Genomic DNA, 14,213 nt, shown 5'->3' with positions numbered 1-14,213 from the left:
AGAGAGGTGTTCTTCTCTGCATGGCAACTATAATCTATCTATCTATCTATCTATCTATCTATCTATCTATCTACACTTTCATATTACTGGATTATGAAACTGTTACATAAGACCTATAAATAATAACACAGCAGGATTAAGCAGGTCAACTTTCTGTGCTTGGCTCAGTGTCACATAAACAACCTGTGTGCGTTCTGATGATGTGAGGTCAAGTAAGAAATCTAAGCTGCCAACAGTTTCCTCTGCTCTGACTCTCGGGCTGTGCGGAGAATCACGATCTGATTGGCTGAGGAGCGCACCAGCTCTGAGTAAAGCAAAGGATGCCAGAGTGTTCAGGCAGGCAGTGCATGGACGGGTAGGATGCAAGCAGAGGGGACGACGGCTATCAAAGCGGGCACACATTGTTTATGATGGTGTTTCGCAGTTCAGAGCAGCCTTGAAACTTTCAAACACTTTATTTCACCGAGGGCAGAAGGGTTTTGACTCATCTCGCTGCAAGTTAAGTGTGATGTTTTGGCCGCATGTTGTAAAATCCCTCTCACCACCACCACCACCTCCTCCACCACAAATACATCCTTCCAGGAGTGATGGGTTCTAAGTTGACCAGACAGAGAAGTCTCGATTTTGACAGCAAATTGTCCAAGAGGAGACGCCAGCAGAGGAATGACACCCCGGGAGAAGGCGAGAGAAGTGGCGGCAGAGACTTCTTGTTTACCTCCTTGATGCTCAAGTCCGACAAGCTCCCAGGGATGCTGCGGAAAACCAACCACAGCCCGTATGTGAGGCGGGTGGCGTGGATCCGGGAGATCCAGAGGCTTCTCCGGGAGCAGAAGATGGAGCAAGCAGCCGAAGTGCTCAAATTGCTCAGAAAGGTAAGGGACTGACACGATTTGTCAGTCTGCACTTTATTTCTTACTGGAAATGTGGTTTTTAATGGGAGAAACGCAGTTTAATGGTTGTTTATGAACATGTGAGCAAAAAGTTTGCTTTAACTAATGACTTTAAAGGTATTTTCTTTTTTTTTTAATCCGCAGTCATATATAGATTTTTTATCTTTACTGAGAAACTACAACAGGTTTTTATGTTAATTCCAAAAACATAAATACACTGTAAAATTAAACTACTTGTTTTAACTTAAAAAAAAAAAAAATAGAATCCAGGCTGCCTTAAAAATTTAAGTTGACTGAGTTTGAAAAGACAGAACACATGGGTAATTTGAAATAATTCAAAACAAATAAACATTTTAAGCCAAAAATATAAATGATTAATTAATTCAGTTGTGCTTGAGAAAACATGTTCAATAACCTCAAGATATTAAGTTGAACCAACAACTGTTCAGGTGCACTGACAAACATTACAACAAATTTTGATTTTCTTTCACATTTTCAAGTTTGAAGAATTGGTTTAAATTTGTCTTATTTATCTTTATCTATAATGCATTAGAGACACGCAAGTTTTTTCATACATACTTTCTTCAAACTATAAGTCTGCTAATATGCTGATCATGTTTCTTTAGAAACTTTGATCTTTTGAATCATCATTTCATTTGATTAGTTCATTGAACTGTATACAGTATATTCAATTCAACATATGATTTTAAAGACTTCAAATTAGAAGAACTCATGTTCATAAGTTCTGATAAAAAAAAATTGGAAATTTTGAGTTTAATCAACTTCAATAAATAAAACTTGTATATTAATGTTTTGTTAATGAGTTTTTTATTTAGAAATGTATGTCCATGTATTAGAGCTGCAACAATTAGTCAATCAGTTTGATTAGTTGTCAAATATTAAATTAATCACCAACTATTTTGATAATAGAACAAATAAATAAACAAACAAATACTGAAATTCTTTAATTTCAGCTTCTTAAATGTGGATATTTTCTGGTATCTTTAACTCTGTCAGTAAACTGAATGTCTTTTAGTTGTGGACAATTAATATTTTTATATTATTGATATTTGCAGACATCACATTGGGCTTTGATTTTTCACCATTTTCTAGCATTTTATGACCAAACAACTAACAGATTAATTGAGAAAATGGGTGACAGATTAATGGATAAGGAAAATAATCATTGGTTGCAGCCCTAGTGTATGTACAGTATACTGTATATATATACATGTATACGTGTGTGTTGGCTGCTATGTACACATGTGTTAGCTAAGCCGATAACAGAGCATCCATTGAATGATTTATGACGCTCATTGGAAGGAATCCCACTTTTCATGGAGCACGTGTATCAGCAGGTGTCAATGTGTTAATCATTTTTTAAAACTTGATAGTAATTTAATCATCTACTTTTTGCAACTTCTCATAAATGTTTAAGAGGTCTGGCTGATGTAAAGGCCATGACATTGCACTCCATCGCCTTTTTTTAATATTGCTGAGGGGAAAAAAAAGGAGCACTTATAATGAGGTTGATGCCTCAGTGGGTGAGACGCTGGGTGGTCTGAATCAACCACCTGTTTTGTCTGAAAGGGAATGGCTAGGAAGTCAGCCAGTTCATGTCCTGAATATTCAATCAGCTCCAAACAACACAGAACACTGAGTTTATTATATGTTACCCCCTTGAAATATGCATCAAAACCAGTTCAGGAAGACTCGTTCAAATGAATTAATAATAGGGGTGTGTCCAGACTTTTTTGACTGCGGTGGCCCTGACTTATGTACAGTTGACATGAAGTACACACTGGAATAGCATCAATAACATTATTTTACCATTTCTCTTAACTACCTTGATTACTATCATTACAGTGTGTCACAGTTTCTTGTGTTTTATTTTTCAATTTAAAAGACAAATAGTCCTACAAATCATAATACAACCGAATGACACCCCATAAATATGATATAAAGCTTCCATAATTTAGTCTTTAAGTCTTGAGAAAATAAACTGTACCTCCATTCTACCTGTCAGTCCTCAGGCTGTGTAATTCATCCTCCCCCTGGACATCTAGCCACACTTTGTGATATTAAATGAATAAGTCAGATACTGTATATGCTACTAATGATTATTTTCAGAAATGATTAATCTCGATTAGTCATTCAATTTATAAAGGGAAATGTGAAAAATGCTCATCACAACTTCCCAGAGCCCAAAGTGATGCCTCTAAATTGCTTCATTTGTCCAACCAACAGTCCAAAACCCATAGACTCTGCATTTACTGTGATAAATGACAAAAAAAAAAAAAAGCATCAAGTCCTCACTTGAAGCTGGAACCAGCAAATGTTTTTTTGGTTTCAAAAACGACTGAAATAGTTAGAATAGAGTAGAATTAGAATAAATAATTACCCTTCAGACTAGAGTCCTACCGACGCTGGATTTTTGTTGGTGATGCTGATATTCGGGAATATGAAAAATTCTGATATCGATATATCGGCCAATATTCTTTACGCACAATAGAACATATAACACAACGTTTTTTGCAGTGATCTTCAAAATGTGTTTATCAATCACTCGTGACAAAGATATGAAATGTAGGCAGGATATTTTACAGTTTAACACTAAACTTTTGTGTTTTGATATTTTAGTAACAATGAATTTAAAGAAATATAATAATGTATGTACATATAATAAATACAGTCACACTTGAATTTAAAAAGAGATCAAATATAGGTAAAATGCTGCCTATAAAGCTCAGAAAAATAAATAAAAACAATCTGTCACTGCACTGTAAGAAAAAAAAGTTTTCATATTGTACAACATGTATACCAGTATAGACAGATATTGCTGGTTGGGCCAGTATCAGGTTGGTAATATCAGTCAGCCCATATTTGGGTCGAGCCTGTTGGTAAAAGGGTATTTTTCAGGTTTAAGGCTATAAAATAGAATCTAAATAACAAAAATGAATTGCAAGCTGTGTCATTATTCACTGCCTCCTGTGTGAAAGAGGTTTGAAATATACATAAGAGAGAATGTTGACAAATCCACACGAGCAGAAGCAGTTTATATAAGCTCAATTAATGCTCGAATGTGGGTTTGTTAAAGAGCTCTAATCTGCCCCTGTTGTGCAAACACTTCTTTGTCGTCAGCTTCATATCTCCCAGCTAAAGGTATGTTAGGTTTCTTATCTCTTACACTTTCCCGTGTTACACCTTCCCTGGTCTAATCCTCACTTTCTGAAGATTTATCCCAACTAGAGAGCAGAAAAAAGACATAGTTTTGAGAGCTCAGCTTGAGCTTTCCACTGCCTTCTGGTAGCTGTGGCTTGATCAAAGGAGAACAGTTTTGAAGTTCAGACAAAAGCAGTTCTGATCAAGAGGGCCCCCCTGTCATGAAAACTCCCTGCCCATCTGTACGCTGCCGTTGAATAAATTATACAGATGTGTGCAGATTAAAGCAGGAAACAATGCTGAGGAGAAGCCATGGATGTCTGAACTGAACACAGATTTGTAAGGTATCTCTGCAGCTCTGCACAGAAACCTTTAACTGAGGATGAAAAAGGTGCGGAGTGAATTTAAACCTCAATGTAAAGCTTCTTATTTGTGTGAAGCAGGAGGGATATGACTCATCCATAGCTCCTCTGTTTATTAAAGCAGTCAGTTAAGCCTTATAAGAGAAAATATTTCAGAGATCAACATGTACTTTGTTGGTCGTGAGCAGGGGCAGCTTTCTCCACAGCTCGGTATTTAAACTGCTCACGAAGCACGAACGCTCTCTCCATCCCTCAGCGAGGTGAAGCCAGAGCGCTGTTACTCTTGTATGTTGTTGGGGCTGAAGCCAAGTGTCTGACTAACAATACTTCAACACAGTCAAAAACAAAAATACTGGTAGTAGATCTCCTGTTGTTGTTGCTCTCCAGCAGCAGCAGCAGCAAAAGCAGCTTTTCCTCTTGGAGATGGATGGATCTGGAGATAATCACCTTGAGATGATGGATGCTGCAACATGTTTGTTTCACATTGAGGAAGTCATTACAAAGAGGAACCAATAACACCGGCCCCGGCGCTCTATCTCCATCGCAGATCTGCCTTCTGGGCCATTAAGTTAATTAGTTTGGGATCTTCGAGATATTCATTAGTAAACAAAGAATCAGCAAATACTCATATCAATTACGCTCTACTACATGCACACTGAGTAACCAAAGTGCAGCGGTGAAGAAGACACTAATTAAGGCGTTCTCTGCTGTGTATGAAGACCTTTTTGAAGGCTAAGGTTAGCTGTCACAACACATATTCACACATATTTATTTGTTTATTTATATAAGTTTAAACACCTCATTTCAAAACTGCAGAATTTGGTACCTTTGTGATCATATGATTTCTCCAATAATATGTTGTCAAATGCAGATAAAATGCCCCAAAACTGAATAAATGAATGACACCCACAAAAAAATGCAATAGTTGTCTGTACAATCACTATGAAGCTACAGCCAGCAGCCGGTTAGCTTAGCTTAGCATTAAGTACTAAGTGAAAGTAACTAAGTGTTCATTATTTCACTTCAGAGGTGCTGGTAGAAGGATTTTTTTCACTTTTGGACAGCACCAGACTTGCTGTTTCCCCTTGTCTTTAATGCTAAGCTAAGCCAATCTTTTCCCTAGCTGTAGTTTGTTTATTTTATTCAACTTTTAATACCTCAGGCCAAAACTGCTGCAAATGTTAGTATCTTTGCGATCAAGTTATTATTACTCCAATAATATAATTAGTGTAGAAACACGTTTTCCCCATATTTACTCTAACTTTCTATATGTTATCAAATACAGACAGAATGCCCCAAAAATGAATATATTTTTAAAGTTTGACGCAATCCCACAGTAATGGAGTAGTTTGTTATTTTGAAAAACACACTTATTTGCTTTCCAGCCAAGAGTGAGACAAGAAGATCGATGTGACTCTCATGTCTGTATGGTAAATATGAAGCCAGCCAGCAGCTGGTTAGCTTAGCTTAGCACTGAGGCTAGAAACTGGGAAAGCAGCAGGAAGCTGTTTTTACAGGTTGGTTTTTTAACAGGTTGAACACATCAGATAGAATTAGTGAACTTTAGATGTACTGAATGATTTTTTTTACCTTTGGACAAAGCCAGGATAGCTTTTTCCCCCTGTTTTCAGTCTTTATGCTAAGCTAAGATGCTTTTCCCCTGGCTGTAGCTTCATACTTACATTAAAGACATGAGAGTGGTGTCAATCTTCCCATCTTAAGACTGATTTATAGTTATTTGTAGGCTCATAGGCTTTTCTTCTGTGTACTTGACACAGAAAAATCCAACTTAAATCTGAACAGGAAAGCAAAAGAGCATGTTTGTCTAACTATTCATTTACATAACATGAGCTTCAGGGATACTTCTCACAAACTGAGATCATTTGAAAATGCGAGAACATTTTCAAAAGGTCAAGATTTTGGCACTTGGTTTGTGTGGCCTGTAGCTACAGCATATCAAAATTTATTAACTAGAGTTAAATGTCCATTTGTGAGGCAAAAAAAATCACTTGCTTTGCAGGTACTGAATTATAATTTAGTTGGAAAATTGGATAAAAGTACAAGGGAAAGATTGCAAATGTGACTGTAGCATATATTAATAGAGGCATGTTCCCTTTCTATCACATGTGAAGACTGTAGTAGAGGAAACTATCTCTCATGTGTCTTGTCACATGTGACTAAGTTGACATATTGACCTTGTCCTACTTGGCAATGTGTTATTGCTGCTGGCCAAGCATTTGTGTCTCAGCTTTTCAGTACATTTTCACATGACAACAAGCCACTTTCTGAACACCTTGAATTTTGAGACGATTGCATGAAAAGTCCCAACATTTTGTCAGTCCAGTAAAGAACATTTAATCCTTCAGTCCAAGTAAGGTCCATCACCTGACATCTGTGACATGTTTCTCACACCAAAGCAGAAAACTGTGGGACTGGATTTGTCACAGTGTGCAATATATTTAATTGGATTCTAATGAACTGCATGTGTGGGATGATGCTCTGCGATTCGGGGCTCATCGCTTTATTCAGAGTTTTTGTGACGAAGCAGACGTCAGATTAGATATGCAGCTTTCATAAGGACATTTACAGTGGGATCTGAAGGCATGTACACAGGCATCCTGTCAGTGACAAATAGGAAAACATTTCATGCTTTTGTGATTACGAATCAGTCAAATTAATCCACAGGATCAGATCTCTGCGTGTATTTTAAAAACTGTGGTTTGGTTTCAGCTGCGAATCCCCCACAAAGCTGCACAAAAACATATTTGATGCCGCAGCTGCTTAACAAAACCTCATCATCATAAAGTAATCTCTGTGCTTTCATTTATGGACACATGTGGTACCCTCATTCTGCTCTAAATGAGGTTTATTGAAGGGGGAGCTGGCCTGGAGGATAGTCCAGTGTCAGGGAATCCCACAGAGCTCCGCTGCAATAAATCAACCCAAAAGCTGGAGGAGGAGAAAATGCTGATGGGAGGTTTCCTCTTCGCATCCACTGTGCCCCCAAGTGTTAGGGCTGTCAGAGCGTATAGAGCATGTTTTACACAGCCTCAACCTCCAGCATGCTATTTTAAAAGCTTTTCAGTACATATAGTGCTGACAGTATTTACTCTTCATCTCCACAGCTTCTAGTTATACAGGTTTACATGATATAAAACACTGTAAACAAGAGGATGCTGGTCTAGTGTGACACGTTAGTTTTGTTGTTTTCATGCAGCAGCAGCAGTTTATGTCACTGATGTAACAGTGTATGAGTAGAGGAAAACATCTTTTAACAGTTGCTACGGATTAGGAGAGGAATGAAGCTTTATTTTCTTTGACTTTCTTTCATCATTTTGTTTCATCCGCTCAGTTTCTTGTCTTCGCTGCTGTTTGCTGTTTGCCTTTTCTTGTGTGTGTGTGTGTGTGTGTGTGTGTGTGTGTGTGTGTGTGTGTGTGTGTGTGTGTGTGTGTGTGTGCGTGTGTGTGTGTGTGTGTGTGCCGCATGCTGGTAAGACTATTTGATGTGTCTGAAAACATTGCATCTCAAACACTGGCTGCTAATGACACATCAGTACTCCAAGCATTACCTACCTCAAGATGCAGCTTTTATATATTTACATTGTCACTGCAAATAAAGACAGCCTGTTTGGATAAAACCACTCAGGCTAAGGTTTCCCTTAAATTTTTATCCAGGGATGCCTTGATGAGTTACATAAAAGCCCCATAAGGATTTCCTCAGGATGTTGTAAGGGAAAACCCTTTAATTGCTAAGCGTTTGCTCCTAGCTGCTTATGTAATTACATATGCATAAACTAGTCGAGTAGTCAGATTCTTGCCAACTGATTTCCCCGTCAGTTAAACAGCAATTTGACTTGTGAAAAAGTAACAGGGATATGTAGCGCCTTCTTCTGTGCATTATGAACATTGCAAATTATCCTGCAAAACATGACAACAACTTCTATATATCATATCCCATTTGAATTGTGCCACTTCCCAGTTTGTTGCAGGCTTGTCGTAGTTTAGGTTAATTGGTGTGAATCCACTTGTTTAGTGTTTTATCCAGCAAAAGAAAAGGCAAGATCATCTGCATGTGTATGAAACACACAGTGTCAGCTGCAAATGTTTGGTTTTGGTGTGAGACTGTTGTGATAGTTGTCACCACCTATGGCTCTTCCACTTTATGCCGATTGCGTATCCTCACAGTTTCCTGCTTAGTTTTATGCCAAAATGACTTTCTTGACTTGTACAATTATCTTGTATAATGTGTAGCAAAGTTCAAACAGGATAAAAAAAAATGTCTCCCTTAACTTTTTCCCATGTTCAGTCCCTTGTTGGTTCACCAGAAGGTGAGGGACTTTGCCTCTTTATAATGCTGATGTGAGTGAAGTGTAACCATGGTAACTGACATGCACATGTGCTGTATTATGACAGTAACTGCCGTGAAAGCCTCGGTCTGAAACCAGAGGTTTTCAAAGTAGGAGGCAGGCTTCAGCGGGGGGTTTCAAACAGTTTTGGGGGAGGCTCACTGAATGCAGGTGAAAAATATTACATAAGTTCTGAAAAGGAGATCACATAGAATAGTAAATGTGTGTTATTTGGTTCAAGAGGTAGTTCAAATATACAGTATTTTGGATTTTTATTGTGTTTCCCACTTTCTCAGAGTGAGAAACTAATAAATGCCTGTAGCATGAAGTTATGTAAAACAGCAACATTAGGCTGTTATCAGGCTATCTTGGCTCAATTTTTTAGTGTCCATGGGATAAAATAATAATCATATCAAATAGACTGAGCTAGTAAACTCAGAGGTGGTGCCTTTTTCTAAACTTTATCTGAGGGGAGGCCCACAGACTTTGAAAACCCCCGGTCTAAATGCTTTGGCAAGAGTACAAATAAGTTTGTAACTTGGTTCCAGGTTTTATGAAACTGCTCTGCGCATAAACAGAATGTTTTACTTCTGAATTTCAAATAATCGAATATTAAGAAGTAGAAAGCAGAAGTGCATTTACCTTAAATCAAAGTTCAGAGTTGTGTTTTGTGTAAATGATAGAAAGTCCCGTGGACAAAACTACAACTGAAACCTGCAAATGAGATAAGAGGAACCAGATGGAGTCTTATTCTCCTCACTCGAGAGTATAACTGTATTTTTCTTTTTAAAAAACGCTCACATGATTTTTATCTTCGCTTACTTAAAGTTTACTCCCAACACCCTTCTCACACACACACTTATATATGCACACAGACACCATCCCCCACTGTGCTGGATGTTAACACATGACTCAGATGGCAAAACCTTATCAGCTCACAGCTGATAAGAGGGCAAGATGAAAGGGGATGCATGAACAAAGCTTATAAACATTTACAATCTATTTTCATTAAACTATCCATGAAATGTCACTTGAATATTAAATTAAACATGTGGCTCAGGCATCAAATTAATTTCTGAATATCTACCCCACATGGCAAGAGCTAACCGGATCACTTTCCACTCTCTTTTCTTTTCTCTCAGGATCTGGGACTCCAGGGGACGTCGCTTAATGACATTTTGTACAAGAACGCGGCTTTTCTCAACCTGGTGGACCCCATTTCTCATGAGCTGCTGCTCAGTCTCGCCCGGGACCTGCAGTGTCCCAAAAGGGTATGAACTCCAGAATGATCCTTTTCTGTTTATGACCAGTAGTTTTTATTATTTTCTTCTCTTTTTTTTTGACAAAAACAGCAATTCTAGCAGATACCCAAGACAGGAAGGGATGGGACAGAAATTAAAGAACATTGCCATTAAAAATGTATAAATAGACAACCAACACTGCAAGTGATAATTTTAACTAATACAGGAACAAATATAGACAAATTGAATGAGTAGAGGGAGTGATGGTGGCAAGAATGCCAGTGAATCAAAGCAATAAATATGCAGGATGCAAGGAAATAGCTAATTTTCTTGAATTAAGAAATACTTTATAAGGGATTTTTTTTATCAATAAAACAGATATGACACAAAGCTCTTTAATATAAATGTAATTTTTCTTTGAGTTTGGACAAAGAATATTCAGTAAAATAGCTGAATGCAACCAACCACAAGGCAATGATAAAAACATCTTTTATGTGTAAAGGTGAAAAACATCAGCACTGGACAGCATTCATGCAGCCATAAATCAAAATGCATCCAAAATGTAACAACAATGGGAATGCTTTTAATCCATATGCATATCATCACATATGGAATATCCATAACTATATGCATATCCAATGTGCAGCAAGAATGAGAGGTGCAATGCATTTAGCCTGAGCCTGTCAACTGTGCACACATGGTATGAAAAAAGCTGGTTGATTATTAACTCCTATATTTCTTTATTTACTGAAATGTTTGAAGGGAAAAAAAATATGATGATCAATCCAGTAGTATTTGAGATGACCTTTGGACGAGATGCAGGTCTGTTGATTATGCACACACACACTTTTATCTGCTTATGCCTGGCAGGCATAATAAAAATTCTACAAAACCTAAACATGTTTAGACATTAAAAGCTAGAGTAAAACAAGCATTTACAAATTAAAATAAAAATACAAACTGTGTGAGCATTTCTGTTCAGAAATACCAAACTGTTGTACCAGTGCCAGAAATTATTTTTATGGTGACACCTTCATACAAATTATATTTCCTCACCCACTGCTTCCAAAAGAAATGTTTTTTTTTTTTTTTTGTATTTGTTTAAGCAGATATCTGCTGTCAGATTTCAGGGTGGGTTGAACTTTGAGGAGAATAGTTTGTTTTCACTGTTTTAACATTCATGGATTAAAAAAACAAACAAAAAAACGATTATTATAAAATTATTAATCTGTTCTTCGTCCAAAACATAATAGGCTTCATATGAATTAACAGGACAAGAACTAGACGTGAACAAGAACAACATGTCTGCATTTATTAACCATGCATGAGTGCATGTGTCATATTTGTTGTCAGACTGTTGTGACAACAAAGAACTGCCAGTTTGTGTTACAGCAGACAGAAGCCAGGAAGCATGGACGGTTATAATGTAGGTGTTAACATAATGGATCATTTTGTACTTCTTTGTGTCTCTAAAATGTGTTCAGTATTTGGTGGCATATAAACTTTTATTACATAGGGAGTATTAACAGATTCAACATTCAAGTGACCACATTTTACATATTATTGAGTACAGGAGAAAGCAGCTCAGCACAACATCAACATTTTCTTTTAGAAAATTATTTTACAGCTCCAAGGAACATTGCAGACAAATTAAAAGAACAGTCTGGTACTTTCAGAAATATACTTTATTGCTGAGCTGGATGAGAAGATTGACACAACTCTCATGTCCTACAGCCAAGTTTACCTTTCCTCAAACAGACATTTGATGGACATTTTTTGTGCACACATGACAGAATGACATAACAAAAAAAATGTTCAAGATGCATCCAAAGAATTGTTGGAGCAAGTTTTTATTCATTTAATTAATCATTTTTTCCTTTTACAAGCCATGGATGTAATAAGTGAGCCATGTTATTGACACTTATATTTTTGTCAGTGCCGTTTATAAGATAATCGTTTTAAAATCTATTTAATAACAGTTTTCATCACGATGAATGTCCCTGTTTCTGTCAGAGAAAGGCAAGGGCACCCTAAAGCATGCTAGTGTATTTCTACCCTATTTACGCCCTTCCTAATTAATTAAAAAAAAGGGAGAGAGAGAGAGAAAACAGTTATCCTATTTTGTGTGCTTAGGATTTTCATTTTGCTGTGGTATCGAATGAGGTATTGTGCATCATTTTTTTGTGTTAATATTGTATCAAAGTGTACAATTCTGGTATTGTGACAGCCTTAATCTGGAAGGTTAAATGAGAGCTAACCTTCAGTCCTGGCTACAAAGGGGACACCTGCATGCTACAGGATGAGTAGAGAGGTCAGGGTTGAATAGTAGAGCCAAATGCAGACTCTGGGTCAGAGTTTGGCTCTGCAGTGGCACCATGTGGTCCGTCTACCCTGCAGCTCCGGTGCTCTTTCAGCACAGTGGCAGACAGTCAGGCGTATGAGATTATCTACCTTGATTGCGTCATACTGGAAAGCGTAGGCAGGTGCCCGGCGGTCATCACGCCGAGGTCAACTGGGCCGGCGGCCACGGTCGGCAGCACCAAGGCCTGTGGGGCGGCGTGGCTTTGGCACTAACAATGAGAGCAGTTTGATGGCTGTGACAGGTGGGAGGTGAGATCAAACTGGAGAAGCTAGTGCCGCTGGAGTCCGCAGATCGCTGTGAAGTCTGTTGTGTCCAAAGCTACAGACACATCTCACTGTTTGGAAGGGACTGTATGAAAAAATATTAGTGGGGGTGGAGGGATTCAGAAAAGGTGGGTGGTATAGGCCTTTTTCATGTTGGCTATATTGATATGAAACAGTAGGGTAAACACAGGTGTTACCAATGATGCTAATTAAGGTCCTGCTCCATTTAGTGTAACAAGCTTTTCCATTGAACCAACATGCACAATAGCAGCACCCTGACTCTGCTTGACCTGAATGGAATGGAACCATAATTAGTATCATTTGAACATTTGTAAAAAAAAAAAAAAAAAAAATGGCTACATGGAAAAGGGTCTGTGTAATTTTCCTGTAAGCTGAAGGTATAGTGGTCTTGTCTTTTGGGTCTATTGTTTTTTACTTGTCTTACATATATATGTTATTGCAGCTTTTCCTTGCTAACTATGGAAATGAAGGCTGGTTACATGAACAGTTGAATCAAAAAGACGACTTGTAACAAATTGTGACGCTCATATTTTATTTTATTTCATTTTGTTTTATTTTATTTCATTTTATTTTGTTTCGACAGAGAGGTCTGTCGAGGATGCGTCAGTAGTTCTTCCATAACACCAGCTCCATCACGGTGATTGCTTCAATTGACTACATTTACCATCAACACTGATTGGACATCCACATTAAAAAGAGTGAATTTTCCACATAAGAAAGTCATAATTTTAAATCAAACAATAATTGTCTCATAAACCTAACTAAATTTTTGTGCAGTTGTCTAACCAAACCTTAACTATCATCATCACATCATGACACAGATTTATTTTTTTATTACAGTAATGGTTTTAGAAGTCACAGACAGCTCAGCCAAGCAACACTTACTGAATTTGTTTTGACATGTTGTTGTTGTTGTTGTGGTGGCTGTAAGTCAAGAGGATAACCCCGGGGAGAGCTTTGCTCTTTTACAAAGTGAAACATAAGGTTTAGCCCTGCTTGCCAGTCCAAAAGTTTTTTACAGTCCCTGAAGTTACAGTCCAAATCCAAGGGGAAAGAACTCCCATAATTATAAAAAAAAATGTCTATGAACTTCTATTACTCACAAAATGACTGAACGGTAAAGATCAGTGTTAGGCATTTGAATATAAAATATTAATGGTGTTTGATGTTTTAAAAATGTGTTCAGACCACTAATATTTGGAGACAGACGTTTTCCACATTTTCAGTGGATGAACTGAACACACATATTGATTTTTAATCATTAAGACAACTTCTTTAATTATGCATGTGAATTAGGTTCAGATTTATATGGTCAATAAAACAAAGGGCTGGTACTTTCAGATATAAATCATTATTAATACAGATGGGGTGTCAGCTCATCCACTTGTAGTAAGGCATACAAATCAGAGATATTAAAATTCAAATTACATTTCAAACTCTGGTATGAGGGCGAAGACACTACAGAGGCAGCTCAGACTGAGTGGCTGTAAAACGCAGACCCGGCAGCCATTACGGTTATCTGAAGTCTGCGGTAGTTATCTCTCTTAGGGAAAGATGGGTTGCCTT

The 14,213-nt window shown here is 37.5% G+C and overlaps 1 protein-coding gene across 1 annotated transcript in view; it reads left to right on the top strand.

Moving 5' to 3' along the window:
- Positions 1-336: 336 nt before the first annotated feature.
- The window catches only part of lrrc75bb (leucine rich repeat containing 75Bb), a 42,238-nt gene continuing 28,361 nt past the window's right edge, over positions 337-14,213 (top strand). The window contains exons 1-2 of the mRNA XM_084746014.1: positions 337-872; positions 9,903-10,031. Coding sequence (XP_084602140.1) covers positions 588-872; positions 9,903-10,031 — 414 coding nt within the window. The 5' untranslated portion in view covers positions 337-587. The remainder of the gene's footprint in view (positions 873-9,902; positions 10,032-14,213) is intronic.

The sequence above is a fragment of the Lutjanus erythropterus genome, chromosome 20 (genome assembly GCF_056507025.1).
Source record: "Lutjanus erythropterus isolate fLutEry1 chromosome 20, fLutEry1.hap2, whole genome shotgun sequence".
Classification (NCBI taxonomy): Eukaryota; Metazoa; Chordata; class Actinopteri; order Lutjaniformes; family Lutjanidae; genus Lutjanus; species Lutjanus erythropterus.
The sequence above is the reverse complement of the archived record's forward strand: the minus strand, read 5'-3'. Positions and strand labels throughout refer to the sequence as shown.